We start from the raw sequence: 18218 nt of genomic DNA, 5'->3' as shown, positions 1-18218 counted from the left end.
TTTTTCCTCCATCACTTGCAATTGTTCCTGACCCTTTTAGGTATCTATATACTAGTCCTCATGTCCAAATTCTCCTACAGTTTTTTAAAAATTTACATCTCCATGTGCAGAGTATAGCAGGTATGAGATTGTAAACCTACTTGAGGGCATGGATTAGTCTATTCAAAATGTCTATATGGATTTATTGCTCACTGCAGACAAGGTCAATGAGATCTAAAGAACAGTATAACATGGCCCCATATTTTCAAAGTGCATGACCTACCTTGTTGTGGACCTAGTCTTTATGTGATTGAAAAAGAGCCCAAAATATTGATATCAGCTCTAGAAAGTTTGATTACTCAAGCAGATTCAATATTTGTGGGCGTTATATTTACTGTTCTCCATTAATTAATGCATACATAACAAAAAAGTGTCTACCTTTGGTTGAGGCACTTTTTTTAGTCTTTAAGAGTCAAATAAAACAAAACAAAACAAAAATCTCTTACTCTAGCACAGACTGAGACATATTCAGTGCATGAAAAATGTTTCTGACGAAAAATACTCAACTATGCAATAGTCCTATGCACTTACAATTAGTTATTGATAATACCTTTTTGTCATCACTTGTCCCACGTGACTCTTGACACAGAAGACCCTCCGCATCTGAATGCCCACACCACACGTAGCTTCTCCATTCCAGCCAATGGTTGCATTAAGGGCAGTTACCAATGTGTCTTCGGAACAGGGGCCCCAAGCTGATGTCTCCCAGTAGAGTTGCATACAGGAATGGTCATTGCACGAACGATATTCTTGGAGGGCCTGACTAGGGGGGCATGGTTTTCCACCTGCAAAAATCAAAATAAAAAAGAATACAGAGTTGTTGCTGTTATTACCATGTTGCTGCTGCTGTTGTTACTGTCATTCTTATTTTTTGTTGTTTTTACTGTTTTAATGGTCTAGAAAGACAGCATTTTGATACAATCTTCCAAAGGCCTGGGCCACCGCACCCCGCTTCTGATGCTACTATGGTCATGGTTCTTTTATCCTGAGGACAATACATTGCACCCTTCTCTCCTCAATAACAGGTAACGGTATGCCAATTAGATTTTAAAAATCAGTTGATTCTACCGCTCACCTCTGCATCATGTATCTCTGAGATAAACTCCAAAGAAATCTGCTTTTATTTTAGTATGATTATGCCTACATAAATTAGTCAGTTAGATATAATAGCCCATGACCGTGAAGTGATATAAGATCAAACACAAATACTCAGACACACACATTACCTACATATGGTCTCTCTTTCCTAAGACAGTATTATTTTTCTCAGAGAACCACTTTAAGACATCCATCCTCCCTCAAGCAGTGCATTTTACTGCAGTTTGAGAAATCCAGAAATCTCTCTTAAATTTTGGCAGGAGATAGCCCATCCTTAAACTCTGAAATAATATCTGACAATGTGTTATACACTGGCAGGGAGACCAGACAGATGTGCAGCCTTACACTCTTGGGTGAGTCAGACAATCAGATTTCATTACTATCTTTTCTTTCACAATTTTATATCCATGTCAAAACTGGTATTTATCTAAAGTATTGATTTTATTCCTACTCTCCCACACTACAATGTTTTATTCAGTGGGCCAAATGCTCGGGAAGACTTGTGACCTTAGTTTTGTTACTCTTGTTATTTTTTTCCCCATTATATTGACTTTTTTCTCCTTCCAGAAATATAACAGACAAGAGGGGGAGGCCACTGCACTTTAAGAATATGAAAATTTTCATTCCTCTTGACCCTGGCCCCATTTCTTAGGACCACAGACAGAATCTTGTCTAAAAAGGAGTCCCTCAAAGCCAGTGGCCATATTGCTCTGCTGCCCCAGCTGAGCTGTCGGCAGACGAAGCCAAGGGAGGGCCTGAAAGAAATGAAATGACATATGTGTCTGGGGACAGAGACCATTGCTTTAAATGACAGGAACAGCTGCTTCTCTAATTTGTTCTGAAGTCACCCGTTTATATCCCCATAGCACCTTTTAGCTTCTTGAAAGCCGTTTTCACAGCCTTCATCTTTTCCCCTCTCACCACATGCCAGCCTGACAGAGCAGGAAATGAGGACATACAGATCAGGTAGTCTGCCAATGTTAGTGGCAGCTCCCAGTCAAGAAGCCATGTCTCTTGATTCCTAATTTAGAACTCGTTTTACCAGACATATTCCAATTATGTTCCCAACTGCATGAGCAATCTGAAGCTGGATGTGTATCAACCAAGCCTTGTTTCCTTCCCTAAAAAAGTATAATGAAAACTGACGTCCACCTGATTGCCATGGCCTGTACATAGTATGGGCTAAAACAAGTCATACACATATGGGAACCCAGCATAGATAAACTAGAGGATTAGAGAGAAAAGGCGTGCATGGAAAGCAAACTGTTCATTTGGATTTAGGGAACAGAAACCTTTCCTATTACTCACCTTCTCCAGCCAACGCCAGGATAGTCCTTGACCTGGTCTGTTTCCCATCGGAGTTTTTATTTGAACAAGACTGGGAGCAGGACGACCACTCTGTCCACTCGCTCAGCACACAATCCATCCGGCAGGGAATTTCACACACCATCTGCTCAGGAGGAGGAGATGCTGGGCAGAGAGTCCCTGACACATCTTCTCCTGTAGTCAACCAGAGCAAGACAGATGTCGATTAATGTAAAATCGAGGCCAGTCCCAGGAACATTTAGGTTCATTGCTTCCTCTATTACTTCAGTTTAGCTTAGAAGACTTCACTTCACTGGTGTCTCTAAACCAATAACATGCAAAAACCTGATTTTTTTTCAGCCATTCATAATATTTATTTCAAGAAAAACTGTCAAGAGATAATTTGGCATTTGGAAAGGTAGATACAGCATCAAAACTGCCATTTGTCATCCTTCCCAGGTACAAGTGGGCTTCCTTCAGGAACAATTTAGCCATGGATGGCTGGAGACAGACAGGATTGACATGCTATGGACAACCATGTGTAACAGGTACATGTATTTCTACAAAATGGGAGTCAGAGGAGTCTTTTGGCCTGAAAAACACAATTTATGTCGAGCAATCTATTCAGCAGCCCCTGCAAATTATCAGTCTAATTTTTTGTTGGGTGCTTTCACCTCCAAATATGTTACCTTAAGCGAGATTACCACACAGTGATACTTTTATTCTGTTTGTGCACAGTGGTAAATGTGCACAATGGAAATGAATCTGTGGCTAAAATTATATAATGTGTTGAGATAAAAGTTGAAAGCAAGTCCAAAATTTTCCCTAATCTATTCCCTCTTTGAATGATGTGATGAATTAGTGCAACCAAAATACATACACACACACACACACACACACACACACACACATATGTATATATGATAATGGGGGATGGAGTTTTACAATTATCAATTAACAGACAAGACAAAGGGGCTCATTTCTAAGTTGCTTTTCCATATCTCAAATGATTACAATGAATTTTTTCTAAGCTCTCTTTTAGGTTACTTATTCACCATTTTTAGAATTCAAATGTTTTTCTTTATAGCTAACAATTCAACTCTTACTATGCCCCCCCCCCATTCACAGTCACCTCATAAATACAGAAGGCATGAAGAATAGTAAAACCATTTATGGTTTGAAGCAACAACATGAAATGCGGAATGGCAACTCTAGGAGACAGGTAGTTTTGTCTTTGTGACTTTATGTCCATGGAATTCTCCTGTCATAATCTGTCTGACACAAAAAATAACTAATATTTATGCAGTATCTCCCTTGTGCCAGGCACTGTCCTTATAAGATGCTCTTATAGACAGGGTTGACTCATCTTCTTTTATAGATGAGGAGTCAGTGGCTCTGGAAGGAAAACTTGCTCAGGGTCACACAGGCCTGAGTTGGGAAGCAAATGAAAACTTTCTGACTCCAGAAATTCTGGTTTCCCCATTAGACATATTGTGTCTAATTCCAAGAGATGGATATTCCTTTTCAGAGGAAGTAAATAAAACAAGCTGACAGTGAGCAAGACTGCCTGGAGGAGAAGCTAGTGCCCTCCTAAGATCTGCACTCATATTTGTAAATGAGGCCAGGCTCACTGCCCTTGAGGTACAAATAAAACTTTTCAAGCATATTATGAGAAGTAATGGAGATTCTAGCAGATAATCGAGCTGAAAGACCAGTTCCAATCACTCTTTTCAGTCTCAATCTATTTTCAGGTTGAGTCCGCACTGTATAGTACATGCAAACATGCACACGGATGTGCACGGATGCGCACGCGCACGCACACACACACACACACACCCCCCCAATACAGCTTAGGGGGAGTGCTTTCCCAAGTACAGAAGTAGGCAGGTCAAACTAAACATACAAACTACATCTAATCAAAATTCAATTTCCACATCTGTGAATATTATGAGGATAATTTTTTTACAGAAAAACACTTTAAAGCAGTGTCTTGCAAATAACATTTTGATGAATAAGAGATATTTGAAGAGCTCTTCCTTTAAACAGTGGGGGGGAAGCTGAGACGTCCTAGATTAAAAGAGTAAAATTGGTCTCACCACTGGAGAGTAGTGTGTGTTGAAAATGCCAATTGCCATGTAAACTTCCTTCAATGGAAATGGTATGTAGTATTTTTCAGTCTTATTTGACCAACGGCCATCCTTTTTTAGGGAGCACCTCTCCCAGAAATGGTATTTTTATTAACATATTTTGAGAAAACCCTGCCTTCAAGAGTTACAAAATTATCAACTACTATTTGATGAGCATATACCATGTCCAAGGCATATAATGGCATAAATATAAGTGAAGATACTACGATTTATCCGCCTAGAACTCATGATCAGTAACAGAGATGAGCTATAAATACATAAAGATAAAACCTAGTCCAAAAGTAAATGTCAAGTTGCAAATGTGTGTTTTAAATAAAGAATGCTGTAGTGATTTAGGGAAGAGAAGGACCTCTGGGGAACTAGTCTGAGAACAGAAGGCTTACAGCAAGGAGAAAGAGACAGGGTGAGAATTGGTGGCAATCAGGGAGGGCATGCCAGTCAATGCAACTGTCAACAAAGGTATAGTGATGGGAGAATACAAGGTATGTGGAAGACTGTTAATCCTGAAGCTGCCTGAGGAGAAGAGAAAGCCCATGTTGGAAGAGTTGTTTGACATCAAATTCTGAATAACTTAGACGGACACACCAATTTTGTTCTATTTCCGCCTTCCTTCAATTCCCAAACGCTCAGGTTTCCCGTTACCTAAATTTAACTTCCTCCCCAGTCATCCATCATTCAGCACCCTTAGTATCCACTTCTGGTGCTGGGATGCTTTTTAAAACCTAAGCTTTCCCATAAACTGATATACCCATTTCCACAGTGCAGTGAAATGTTCATACTCCCACCAACACTTTGATAGCTTGTCGATATGGACTAATTTGGAAATGTGAGCAATCAGATAAGTTATTCTTTAGCGAAGCCAAGCTAATAGTCATGGGCAGGCTCTTCAATTCTTGTGTGAGCTATTTTATAAGAAATCTTGCCAAAGAAAAGCTGCACGATGGGATCCTAGTCACAGGTGGCCTAGCCAGACACAGTTAAGTATCTGAAGGTGAAGCCCAGCACCACTTATCCTCTTGAGCATAACACTTAACTTCTTTGAATCTCAGTTATCTCATCTGCAATAATGAAATAATAACACCTACTTTTCAGAGATAGTCTAGGGATTATAAATCACTTATACAACAAACACAGCAGGGTGTCCAACAACAGAGGGAGGACTCAATATAGAGGAACCTTTAAAACCTTTTAAATAATGTTGTTTGGGGCTTCCCTGGTGGCGCAGCGGTTAAGAATCCACCTGCCAATGCAGGGGACACGGGTTCGGGCCCTGGTCCGGGAAGATCCCACATGCCGCGGAGCAACTAAGCCCGTGCGCCACAACTACTGAGCCTGCGCTCTAGAGCCTGCAAGCCACAACCACTGAGCCTGCGTGCTGCAACTACTGAAGCCTGCGCACCTAGAGCCCGTGTTCCACAACAAGAGAAGTCACTGCAATGAGGAGCCCACGCACCGCAACGAAGAGCAGCCCCGCTCGCCGCAACTAGAGAAAGCCCGCGTGCAGCAACGAAGACCCAACACAGAGAAAGAAAGAAAGGAAGGAAGGAAGGAAGGAAGGAAGGAAAGAAAGAAAAAAAAATGTTGTTTGCAAAGATGTACACCGCCAAAACCCAACAGCATTCTTGATCTAAAAACTCTAGATACTTATTCCATAACCATGGAAAGCACTTGCTTTACTGTGCATATATGGGTACAAATAACCACCAACAACTTCACAGACGAGTTCACATAATATATAAAGACTGCTTATAATTATCCAGATCATTTTATTTATATGTGGCTCATCTAAACCATTTAAGAGCCAAAAATAAAGCCCTTAAGCCTGCATAACCTCATCTGCCCATCTACATTGGTAATAATGATCTTCCTATTGCACAGAGAGAACTCATTTCAAAAGAAGAGCATTTATACTTTCTTGTTTTCATTTTCATGGATGGATCAATGAGACCAACTGAAATCTCAGGCAAGTGTGGAAAATAAAGCAGCACCTGGGACAGAAACTTAGTCATTAAAAGTGATTTTCACAAGCTCTTATAATCTAATATTACAAAAAATTGAGTATATTTAAGAGGGAAATTGAATTCATCTTTCAAGAAGACTCTAAGATTACTCCCAGTTCTTACCACACTCCCTGGGATCAATAATGACAAACTCCACATTCTCTCCTCACAGAGTAGACTTACTTAAACCAATTGTGATTCTGAAAATATGGGATATGGTGCTGCTCCAACCTTGTCACTCACGATTTTTTAATAATTTAATATGGTGAAATCCACATTACATAAAATTAAACATTTTATTTTTTATTTTTATTATTATTATTTTTTGGCCGCGAGGCATGCGGGATCTTAGTTCCCCGACCAGAGATCGAACCCGTGCCCCCCGCAGTGGAAGTGCGGAGTCCTAACCACTGGACCGTCAGGGAAGTCCAAAGTTAACCATTTTAGAGTAAACACTTCAGCGGCATTTAGTAAATCACGATGTTTTGGCAACTACCACCTCTATCTAGTTTCAAAACGTTTCATTACTCCAAAGTAAAACCCTTTACCCATTAAGCAGTTTCTCCCCATTACTTCCTCCCTCAGACCCTGACAGCCAACAATTACTGTTCTATCTCTACAGATTTATCTATTCTGAATAGTTTATGTCAGTGGAATCATATAAGTTGTGATTTTTTGCATCTGGGTTCTTTCACTTAGCATAATATTCTGGAGGCTCATGAATGTTGTAGTATATATCACTACTTCATTCCATTTTATGATGGAATAATGTTCCACTGTATATATATACCAAGATTTGTTTATCCATTCATCCAAACTCATACTTGTTTGAGTCCCTGAGTTCAATTATTTATATATATATACCTAGGGATGGAATTCCAGGGTCATATTCATCACTCAGTTTTGTTTGTCTGTGATTCTGGAGACCCTGGCATAGATGACCAGACTAGGGCCTGGCCCTAGTTCATACTACTGTTCTCATGCTTGCCAATTCCTGGCTAAAAACAACAGTTCTTAGATGAGAGAAAGAAAGATTCTTTTCTTTTTTTTTTAAGTATAGTTTATTAACAATGTTGTGGAAGTTTCAGGTACAGCAAAGTGATTCAATTATATATATATATATATTCTTTTCCAGATTCTTTTCCATTATAGGTTATTACAAGATACTGAATATAGCTCCCTGTACTAAACAGTAGGTCCTTGTTATCTATTTTATATATAGTAGTGTGTATCTGTTAATACCAAACTCCTAATTTATCCCTCCCTCTGCCTCTTCCCTTTTGGTAACCATAAGTGTGTTTTCTATGTCTATGAGTCTATTTCTGTTTTGTAACTAAGTTCATTTGTATCATTTTTTTTTTAGATTCCAAATATAACTGATATCATATGACATCTCTCTTTCTCTGTCTGACTTACTTCACTTAGTATGATAACCTCTAGGTCCACCTGAGAGAAACCTTCTTGAACATATGAATAAACTCAGGATTCCCTAAAAAATGCTTCTTTTTCTGGTTCAAATGTATACGGTACTTAAAGTATAAATAGCTCATGACAGACTCTCTTTGGCTACTGGTCAAGCAACCATGTAAATTTAACACCAATGTAGCTTTCAGATTTTGGGCTTTCCACATCAACCTAATGTTTAAACCATACCTATGCTATATACTTTATCCTGTGGCTTTCTTTGTTTTATAATCCTAAGGAACTAGAATTTAGTATTATGAGCTACCATCTCTCTTTTGTAATGATAGAAGAAACAGCTATAATTCTTAGTTTTCTAACCTATACTGTAAGTGTCCAAAATTAGAAAAGTTATAGACAAAATAGAAAGAGAAACCCAGATACCCACAAATCTACAGTCATATTTTTAAAGTAGACCAGCATCTTATCATTATACACACTTCAAACTACCTTATCTTCCAAAAATAATGCAATATGGGTACTTTGTCGATATTTCTCTTGTGTGTTATTACACTCTCTATGGAAAATAATGAAGCAGTTATCAGAAATACATGTCATAAAATTTTATGTCCTATTTAAATCTCAGAAAAGAATGTCAATAAACGTTGATTCAACACCTGCCGACAGCTGAGTAAGATGTCAACGGATGGTACATAGCAAATTTACTGGAATTCATATGCACTTAATTCCATTTTTTAAATTTAAATATCTCCCTAAATGCAAGTAGTTTCTGGCCACTTCTGGACTAGGGGCCCTAATCAGCTAAGGAAATGTTTATATTTCAAACCAATAAAATATGAAAGAAAGCTAAGGGCTAAACAGAAGTCATGTGCAACTATGCAATGTCAACAATTCAATTAATGTTTCTGCTTGCTGATTTTACCATTTGAAGTGTATTTGTCTATCTAGTTTGCACATATAGGAAGGCAAATTTTAAAAATCTGATGTTAAGTATTATCATATTTATAATAACAGAAACAACAACTGCAATAACAAAATGGCATCAACATGTGATGTTTGGGAAAGCACAGAGTGGGCTATACTCTGAGCAAACCATATTGTCTACTGAATATCCATATTGACATCATTAGTTAGGTACTATGGTCACACCTAAGGTACAGAGAGGTTAAAAATACTTGCTCAAGAGTCACATGGCTTGTACATGTCTGAGCTAGAACTAGAAAACATACCTGTTAGACATTACAAGCTATATTCTTAACTCTTTTGCTATATTGCATCCTGGTTCATATCTCACATATGTCTTTCTCATTACATTACTTTTAGCTGATGCCAAACCACAAAGAAGGGATTCTATACAATTCATTGGCAGCTAGCCAGTAAATTTAGTATTGGAAAAAATAGGCCGAAAGGAGTGAGCAGTTCCTTGATTATCTAGGAGCTGCATCATAAGATGAGGCAGAATAGGGCAATACTTTTCAAAAATAGAAAAGATAAGCAGATGAAGAAGAGTTCAGAATGGAGAGATGGAAGATTAAGATAGAACGCAAGACCAAATAGGAACAGGTATGGACATTCAGCAAAAACAGTACAATGTATGAGTAGATAAATGACACAAACACAAGCAAAAAATATAATGATGTAAAGATGCTCACAAAGTGAAAAACAACAAAACTCTAATAGTTGATAAAAGGAAAAACAAGAGAGAACATAAGTGCAAAGGCTAAAATAAACATAGTGGAAAATTCAAACAAACGTTAAAAGGAAAAGACTTTAGGAAAGCAATAATAACAGTTAAAAATAAGAAAACAGTATTTCCAAGGTAAAGATGTTTACAAAAGCCAGAAGTTAGCTGAAATTGCACCTAATGGCAGGTGAGTTGTTTGTTCAGAAGCCTAACTGACCAGCTATACGAAGTTCCTCAGCATACAAGAATATAATAGCAGCTCACACCTTGATCACTTAGAATGTACCCAGCATAATTTACATTTTACACCTATTTATTAACTCATTTAAACATCAACAATAGTAAACAAAAAAGCATCAATAATAGTAAACATGTATATTGTACATAATAGATGTTAGTGATTACTCTAAGTGAATTACATGTATCAACTCATTTAGACGTCACAACAAAACTATGAGGTAAGAATTACCATTATGTTCATTATACATACGAGAATATTAAGTCTTAGGTAAATTAAAATTACCTGCCCAAAGCCAAACACAAGTGAAATGCTGGAGCTTGAATTTGGACCTGGGCAACGTGGCTCTAGAGTCCGTTTCTTAAATACAATGCTTTATTGACATGCATTGTTTCTACTCACTGTCAGGACAATATATACACCCGGCTACACAAAACCCGATCTAGCAGAGAATCAGTCAAGTGTAAAGCATCCCAACACCTTTAGCTCATGAATCCTGTGTGTTACTCAGGGTGAGAGAAGATGCAAAACAGCAGAAACAGTGTATGATTTAGGAGCAAACTACAATTGCTCAAAAAAAAAAAAAAAATCCAGGTAAAATCTAATAAAATGTCTCAGTGGGGAAATGTCACATTTTCTTGGTCTCAGTCACACATTCCAGGGGGAAGTAACCACTATTTTATGTGTGTGGGAAAGGTCCGAAAATTAAACACTTAGGTTTACAAAAAAATAACTAAGTAGTTCTGTTTTTGACACCTACCAAAATGGGACCTTGAAAAAAAAATTTTTTTTTTCTAACAATGACATCAATTTGCTCACAAGCCCTAATTTCTGGTTGGTAGCCAGGGCCAGATGGGAGTTGGGGAAGGAAGTGGGGAACAGAAATATATCCATTTAAAGTAACTCAGCACCTCATGATCAAACTAAATCTTTTCAAAGTTAACTCAGTCTCAGTTTCTCAACGTTTCTCCCTCTCCTTTCGTCCCTTCTCTGTGGGTGGCAGCTGAGTGTAAGAGGAATGTCTGTTTCAAAGTTGCACATTCTCCCTTGAATTCAGCTGGTTCGCTACTGAGCTATTTCCATCAACTTGGTCTTTGTGTATCATTACCTAGTCCTTGAAGGTGCATCTGTATCCTCTGCTAATTTCTAGGGTCCCTGTCACAGCTTCTGATTTTCTAATCCACACACTTTATACTCACCTAGGCCTGACTCCAAGCTAGTCCCAGTTTCCTGGGGCAGTCAACACCTCCACTTCCCACAGTGGGGCATGACTTCAAGATCACCCCGAGGTTATAAATAAACTGGGGAGACCAGGTTGGGAGGGTGATGAGCAGCTGGCTTACACCCACTCTGTGCCTCAACACACCACATCACTGCTTCACTACAGCAACACATCACTTTATGTTGGGATGCAAGGAACCCTGTGTGCAGAGGCGCTTCCTACGGTCTCAAGCCTGGGAATGAGGCACCGGCCCCTCTGCTTTTGCTTTCCCTTTAACCTATCTGAAACGTCCATAGTTTTCATTTCCTCAGCCCAACGTTTCATGTGCAGAATGAGATGGGGCCAAGGACCCTCATGTCCATGTACCTCTTCTCGACATCCTCCCTGGATTCCTCCTTTCTGATCCAGAAAACGGGCCAATGCAGGATTCTGGCTTATGCTAAATCTGTATTCTGAGTCTTCTGGCCTCTCATCTTGATATCTGGAGGGAGCTCTTTGGAATTTACAAAACACTTTTCTTTCATATGCCTGGCTCTTGCATACAAAAGCCTGTTTTTCAGGATTATTGTCTCCGAAAAGAGCTTCAAGATTTCATTTTTGGGCACAGATTTGTTCTGTCTGTTTGCATTTGAGATATAATAATCTTAACTTTTTTGGACACAGTAGGTAGCTCAGAAATTTGGTGAGGTTGCACCAGGGTGGGGTGGTGATAGGGTGGGGAGGTCCTGTCCAAGAAGGCACAGAAGCAGACACCAAAAGAAAAGCACACTGATATATCTCAAAACAAAATTTGAGGACATCTGCTTAGTGTGGAAACCCTGCTTCTCATGAGAATTTTATAGAGAGACTCTGTATAATTTTTTAAAAGATGAATGCAGAATGACAGTAATGGAATAAATGCCCTTAGTAGTGCAAGACATGCTTCTTCAAAAGGGAAAATCTTGGAGTAAATAAACAGCACATTATAAAGGGCAGAATATTTGATGAGGAGTTGTGACATCTGGATTTCAGTTCTGCCTTGAATACTTACCAAAATGTGACCCTAGAAAATGGTTAAGCATTTTTAGGCTTCAGATGCCTTGTGTAAGTAGGAGGTGGGGCACTGCTATCATCCTTGATTATATTATCAGGTCTGATGATAGATCAAAGAGGCTAATGTAAAATAATACTTTGGAAATTGCAAAGCACCATTTATATATAATGTAGCTTTTAATTACTGGTGAAAATGGGGCTAAAGGACATTCCAAGTAGGAAAATGATTTGAGTCAAAGATACTATCTTTCTTCTCCATCCCAATTTTGTCTTAGCTAGAGAAATAAGAGGAACTGAAACGATTATAAAGGCAGAAATAATATTACTCATTTCATCTATCTACTTGTCTAGCTATATATCCAGATATTAAGAAAAAGGATGTGGACCAGCTTGAATATGTGGTATACTTTTAGAAAGCACTTCAAGTTGTCTAAAAGTTTTCAAATGTTTGAAAATCAATATTTTTAAGTTAAACTGGGGAAGTCAACAGAGTAAACTGACATATCAGTAAAGCATGATCATTTCTCTCTGTAATTAACCTACAGGAACATAAGTTTAATGCCTATAAGTGGGAAATATATTATGATTTATTTAACTACCTCACTTTAACTGCACAATTAAGATGTTTTCAATTTCTCTGTGATAAGTAATACTGCAAAGAACATTCTTCACTGTATCATTGACTGCTTTCCTAAGAATAAATTTCTAGAAATGGAAAAACGAAGTCGAGGAATGTGAACGTCATTAGTGTCCATGCATGAAAAATACTGCCAGTTTGCTTTTTTTCCATTATTTATCATCACCCTTCGTTTTAAAATTTATATACAATAAAATTCACTCTTTGTGCTATACAGTGCTATGGGTTTTGACAAAATGCATAGAACCTTTCATCCACTACCAAAACCAAGAGACAAAACAATTCTATCACCACAAAAATTTCCTTGTGATGTCCCTTTGGTGTCAACCCCTGCCCCCGATCTTAATGCCCAGGAAACGCTGATCTGTTCTCTGTCCCTATAGTTTTGCTTTTGTCCCCCAGAATGTCATAAAAACGGAATCACACAGCCTGTAGCTTTTGTAGCAAAGTACATTTGAGATGGATGCATCCACACTGCTGCATGTGTGAAGAATAATTCACTCTTTTTTGTTGCTAAGTAGTATTCCATTGCATGGATATAGCATGTTTTGTTTATCTATTCAGCTGAAGGACATTTGGGTTGTTTCCACAGTTTGGTGATTATGAATAAAGCTGATATACAGGGTCTTGTGTAAATACAAATTTCCATTTCTTTTGGGTAAATGGTTAGGAGGATAATTGTCGGGTCATATGTAAGTGTAGATTTTATAAGACACCGTCAAACTGTTTTCCAAAGTGGCCATACCGTTTTTCATTTGATCAACAATGTATGGACTTTCTGGTTGCTCTGCCTCCTTACCAGCACTTGACATGACAACTTCTTCATTGCTTGTTTAATTTTCATCATTCTTATAGCAGTATAGTGGTAATGCACTGTAAATTTGGTTTGCATTTTCCTCATCACTAATGATGTTGAACATCCTTTTATGTCCTTATATGCCCTTTCTACATCTTCATTGGTGAAGTGTCTATTCAAATCTTTGACTCATTTTTTAAATTGGATTGGGTTACGGATTGAATATTTGTATCACTCCAAAATTCATATATTGAAGCTCCAACCCCCGATGTGATGGTATTTGGAGGTGGGGACTTTGGGAGGTGATTAGTTTTCGATGAGGTCATGAGAGTGGGACTCTCATTAGAAGATTAGTGTCCTTATGAGAAAATGAAGAAAGGGCACACAGCGAGAAAGCGGCTGTCTACAAGCCAAGAAGCAGGCCCTCACCAGCCATCAATCTGTCTGACATCAACCTTGATTTTGGACTTCAAGGACTGTTCGAAATAAATGTCAGCTTTTAAGTCACCCAGTCTATGGTATTTTGTTACAGAAGCCAGAGCTAAGACAGGTTGTTGGTTTTCATATTATTGTTTTGAGAGTTCTGTATATATTCTGGATACAAGTTCTCCATCAGACTTGCGATATGCAAATATTTGCTCACAGTCTGTGGTTCTTCTTTTCATTTTCTTAAGAGTATCTCTTGCAAAGCAAAGTTTTTCATTTTTAACTAAACTTTTAACTTAAGTCCCATTTGTCAACTTTTTCTTTATGGGCTGTGCTTTGATGCCATATCCAGTTTGCTTTTTAAAAGACAAATTTGCAGGAAGGAACAGAAAGTGGATTGTCTGCTGCAAACAATGAGTTGAAACTTACATATTAGGACCTAAAATTTCATAATTTTGGATATAGTGACCTCTCTAACTAGTGCATCCTAGTATCTAATGCTAACGCAAGTTTTTCAAATATGGTGTGAAAGCCTAGTTTTTCCATGGAAATTATTTACTGATGTAACAGCTGAGAGTCCAGCATTATAACATACTGACAATATGTGTGATGCAATGATAATTAGCTTCTGGGTAAAACCCTTATGTAGTATCCAAGCAGTATGATGCACAATCTATGAAGATGGGACTTTGTCTTTTATAAAACTGCATCAAACATCTGGCACGATGTCTGGTACGTAGTAGAGCTCAACAAATTTTGGCTGAAGGAATGAATGAGAAGGGAAAGATATTTAGTCTATTTAAGGTATGAGCTGTAGCTTATGCTTTTGTAGTATGCACCCCAACTCCAGTGGAGTATGCAGTGAGATGCCTGTGATGAATCCATATGCGGATGTCAGGCACTAACTGGGAAGTAGGTCAGATTTCTAACCCCAACATTAACTGAGAGATAGTACAGCATAACGGATTCTGGAGTCAGACTGCCTGGGTTCCAATCCTACCTCTGACACTTATTTCCTAATACTTAACTGCTGTACAATGAGGAGTTCTATTTCATAGGGGACTGTGCTGAAAAGAGTACCTTTTTCCTAGCACTCCTATTCTCCTGGGTTATTGTAAAGATACAATCAGTTGATATATGTAAAGTCCTAAGATGGGAGTCTGCAACATAGTAGTTAATATTACAGTTATATGACTGTGGTAGTAAGGTACTGAAAGTTACAGACCATGGCAAACTATTTTCATCCCAACAATTTTTTAAGCTCAAGCCTCTGGGAAGCTTGTCTTTGAACAAAGCACAAGAAAATAAGCTTGCTTTTTTCTTGAGTTGGTACATCCTCTTCGTTTCTGTCTAAATCACATGCCTGCAACTGTGGGAACTATAATATTGCCAGTTCTTCCCTTCAGACCCTGCACCATTTGAGATCCACGAAGAATATGTAGAGCTCACCAGCATCTTCTAAGGATTTTTGTACTGGGGAAGAATTCTACAAAAGCAGAACTTTTTAAAGCAGTCAGATAACCCTGATTGTGTAATTCTCAGGGGACAACCATACTATTTCCTTTTAAAAGTGTTGTTGATACCTTGTTTCTATGCCTGATCCCCTGGCTATTAAACTGTTCTTATGCAATTTTGCAGAACATGGCAGGGGTCTAATGATTACTTTTTGTACCACATTAAAGAAGTATAATAAAAACACCAAACCACAAATCTACATTGAAGGTTTGCAGTGTTGAACTAGTGGAGAATCATGCTCGAATATCATTTTCTTATTGAAATGTTACAAACTAATTAAGACTCTAAAATCATGATTGGATACTACTTTTACAATTTGTTTCACAAACTTATTTCAGATACAGGATTACAGTACCACAGACCAGAGAACACATAAACTGATTCTCAGAATATGTTTCATCATCCAGCAGAATTTGAGATCAAAACAGAAAACAAATAGCTTTTAAAAACTTAGTTTGGTCTTTTATAAACGAGACAGATGAAAAAAATTAAATCTCCAAATGAAAATTAGGTAGGTAATAATTAGAAAAACAGGATGGTGAAAGAATGAACACTGAAGGTTTATTAAAGTTCTTATTCAAGTCAAGCTGATGTCAGGTGGAAATCTGTATGTGTAATAAAGAAAAATGTTTTCACCTAGATTAATTATATGGTTGGTATGAGGTCCAAGAATATATCGATTTCCACTATAATAATTTTTACCTACTATACCTCACTAGTATTGTCTTAAGACTGATATTGATGTCTTCCAGCAATTGAATGAATTCTAAAGTAGAATAAACCTTATCTCTATTTGTCTATCTTCCCCAAACTGATCTACAATTATAATGATAATTCAATTGGCACTGCCGTTTTTCCAGCCAATCTCAAGTAGCCCCCAAAAAATCAATAAATAAACTTAAGTAAAGTTTAAAATATTAAAATAAAATGTATGCTGAGAGACTTCAAAATACAAGGTGCAAAGTCAAGCAAATATTTCAAACCTCACTTTTATACCATTGCCAAATTTGCCTCGATACTTCATCAGAGTAATTGTAACATTTGATTCAAGCTGTACGCTCGGAGTAATAAAAGATAAATACAGACATTTGAAATCTGTGTACTCCTTTTTCTTCTGCACTGAGCCCAAGGAGAAATATGTCCTTATTTCATGAAATAAATATTATTTTATTGGATGTCTGCTTTACTTAAGAGGTCAAATCCTTAATTACATCATTAATAATTATGTTGACATTTACTGCCTGCAAGGCATGGTTTCTTTGGAAGCAATTTAAGAACACTAGATATTTCAGATTATTTATCTTATTCTAACTGGACACTGGTTAGAAGAATAATTTTCTAATCCTTCCAGGCAGTTAACATAGCACTTACTAGGTTATTTGTAAATAGGCACTTTTTCCTGAGACGTAATAAATGGAAAGAAACGTCTGCTTAATAAATTTAAGGTTGCATAATGTCTTAAGCCTTTAGCCCATTACACTGATTGCTTGGCCAGAGAAAACGATGTGTCTTCTGTATTTCTGAATGCCCAGTGCCTAGAACAGTACCTCGTTCATAATAAATATTCAATAAATGCTAATTGAACTAAAGTGTAATTAAGCTGAACAGATGTTTTAGAGTCTGAGACATTTCTGGCACCCATAGGGGTAGCACAAACTGAGGAAATTTTTAAATGCATAGGAATGTACCAACACAAATATACCTGATCAAGGTGCTACTGTTATGAGTAAAAACATTGATTTAGAAGCAGAAAGGCCTGGGTTTGAATTCTAGCCTGTCCTTAATAGTGGGGCGTCACTGGGTAAGTTATTTCAATTCTCTATATTGGCTTCCGTATCTAAATACACGAATAACGATTCCTACCAGTACATCACAGAGTTATGTGATAATTAAATGAGTTACGATTAAAGTAACAGGTGCACAGTAAGTGTTCAGTATGTCTTGGTGGTGATGGTGATGATCATGACAATGATGATGACATATGTCTACAAACCTTTATTAATGCCTTTAGATTTTGCGTAAATTCATTGTAGATATAAGCGAACGTGTGAAAGACTATTCTAGCACAGGAGAGGAGTTAGGAAGGATGTAGAAAATAATGAATACACCAAAAGGCATTTATGCAAAGATATGCAAGGCACCACCTGATCTGTCAGTTTGCTTGCTTAGGCAGTGGGTTTACCTATCCATGGTTTTTATTTTGTTTGGGGTAATACTCCATTAGCATACATTTCCTCAGGGGGAGATGCTGAGAAGCAATGCTGACTGGCAAGAGGAACGTGTCAAAAGGAAAAGTTTGCAACAGGGGTTGCATTTAGGTAATCAAAAATAACTGAAAGTGCCAAGGGGGAAGATAGCAGAATATTCAAAAAAGAGTCAAATTCCCATTATATATACCTCTCAGAAGATACAGGAGCAAACTTGCTCCGAGGCAATCAGGGGAGGTACCTCAGTGCTACTGAGCATCCTTAAAATAGGAACACTGGCATTGGCCGCCTGAGCACCTGATGCGTTACTCTGCTTACAGACCTGGCGTCCTGTGATTTTCCAATCTAGTTTGCGCAGATCAGCCAAAGTTCAGGAAACCACATTTTCTTTCCCGGTGAAATTTCACAAACTGTGAAAGCTTAACCACCAGTCTGTTTTATACAGCAAGC

At 37.8% G+C, this 18218-nt stretch overlaps 1 protein-coding gene across 1 annotated transcript in view; it reads right to left on the bottom strand.

The window, feature by feature from the left end:
* Positions 1-18218, bottom strand: part of THSD7B (thrombospondin type 1 domain containing 7B) — a 594306-nt gene that overhangs the window by 416025 nt on the left and 160063 nt on the right. Inside the window, exons 6-7 of the mRNA XM_059927090.1 lie at positions 2446-2637; positions 590-824 (exon numbers count right to left, since the gene is read on the bottom strand). Coding sequence (XP_059783073.1) covers positions 590-824; positions 2446-2637 — 427 coding nt within the window. The remainder of the gene's footprint in view (positions 1-589; positions 825-2445; positions 2638-18218) is intronic.

The sequence above is a fragment of the Balaenoptera ricei genome, chromosome 7 (genome assembly GCF_028023285.1).
Source record: "Balaenoptera ricei isolate mBalRic1 chromosome 7, mBalRic1.hap2, whole genome shotgun sequence".
In the NCBI taxonomy this organism is placed as follows: Eukaryota; Metazoa; Chordata; class Mammalia; order Artiodactyla; family Balaenopteridae; genus Balaenoptera; species Balaenoptera ricei.
The sequence above is the reverse complement of the archived record's forward strand: the minus strand, read 5'-3'. Positions and strand labels throughout refer to the sequence as shown.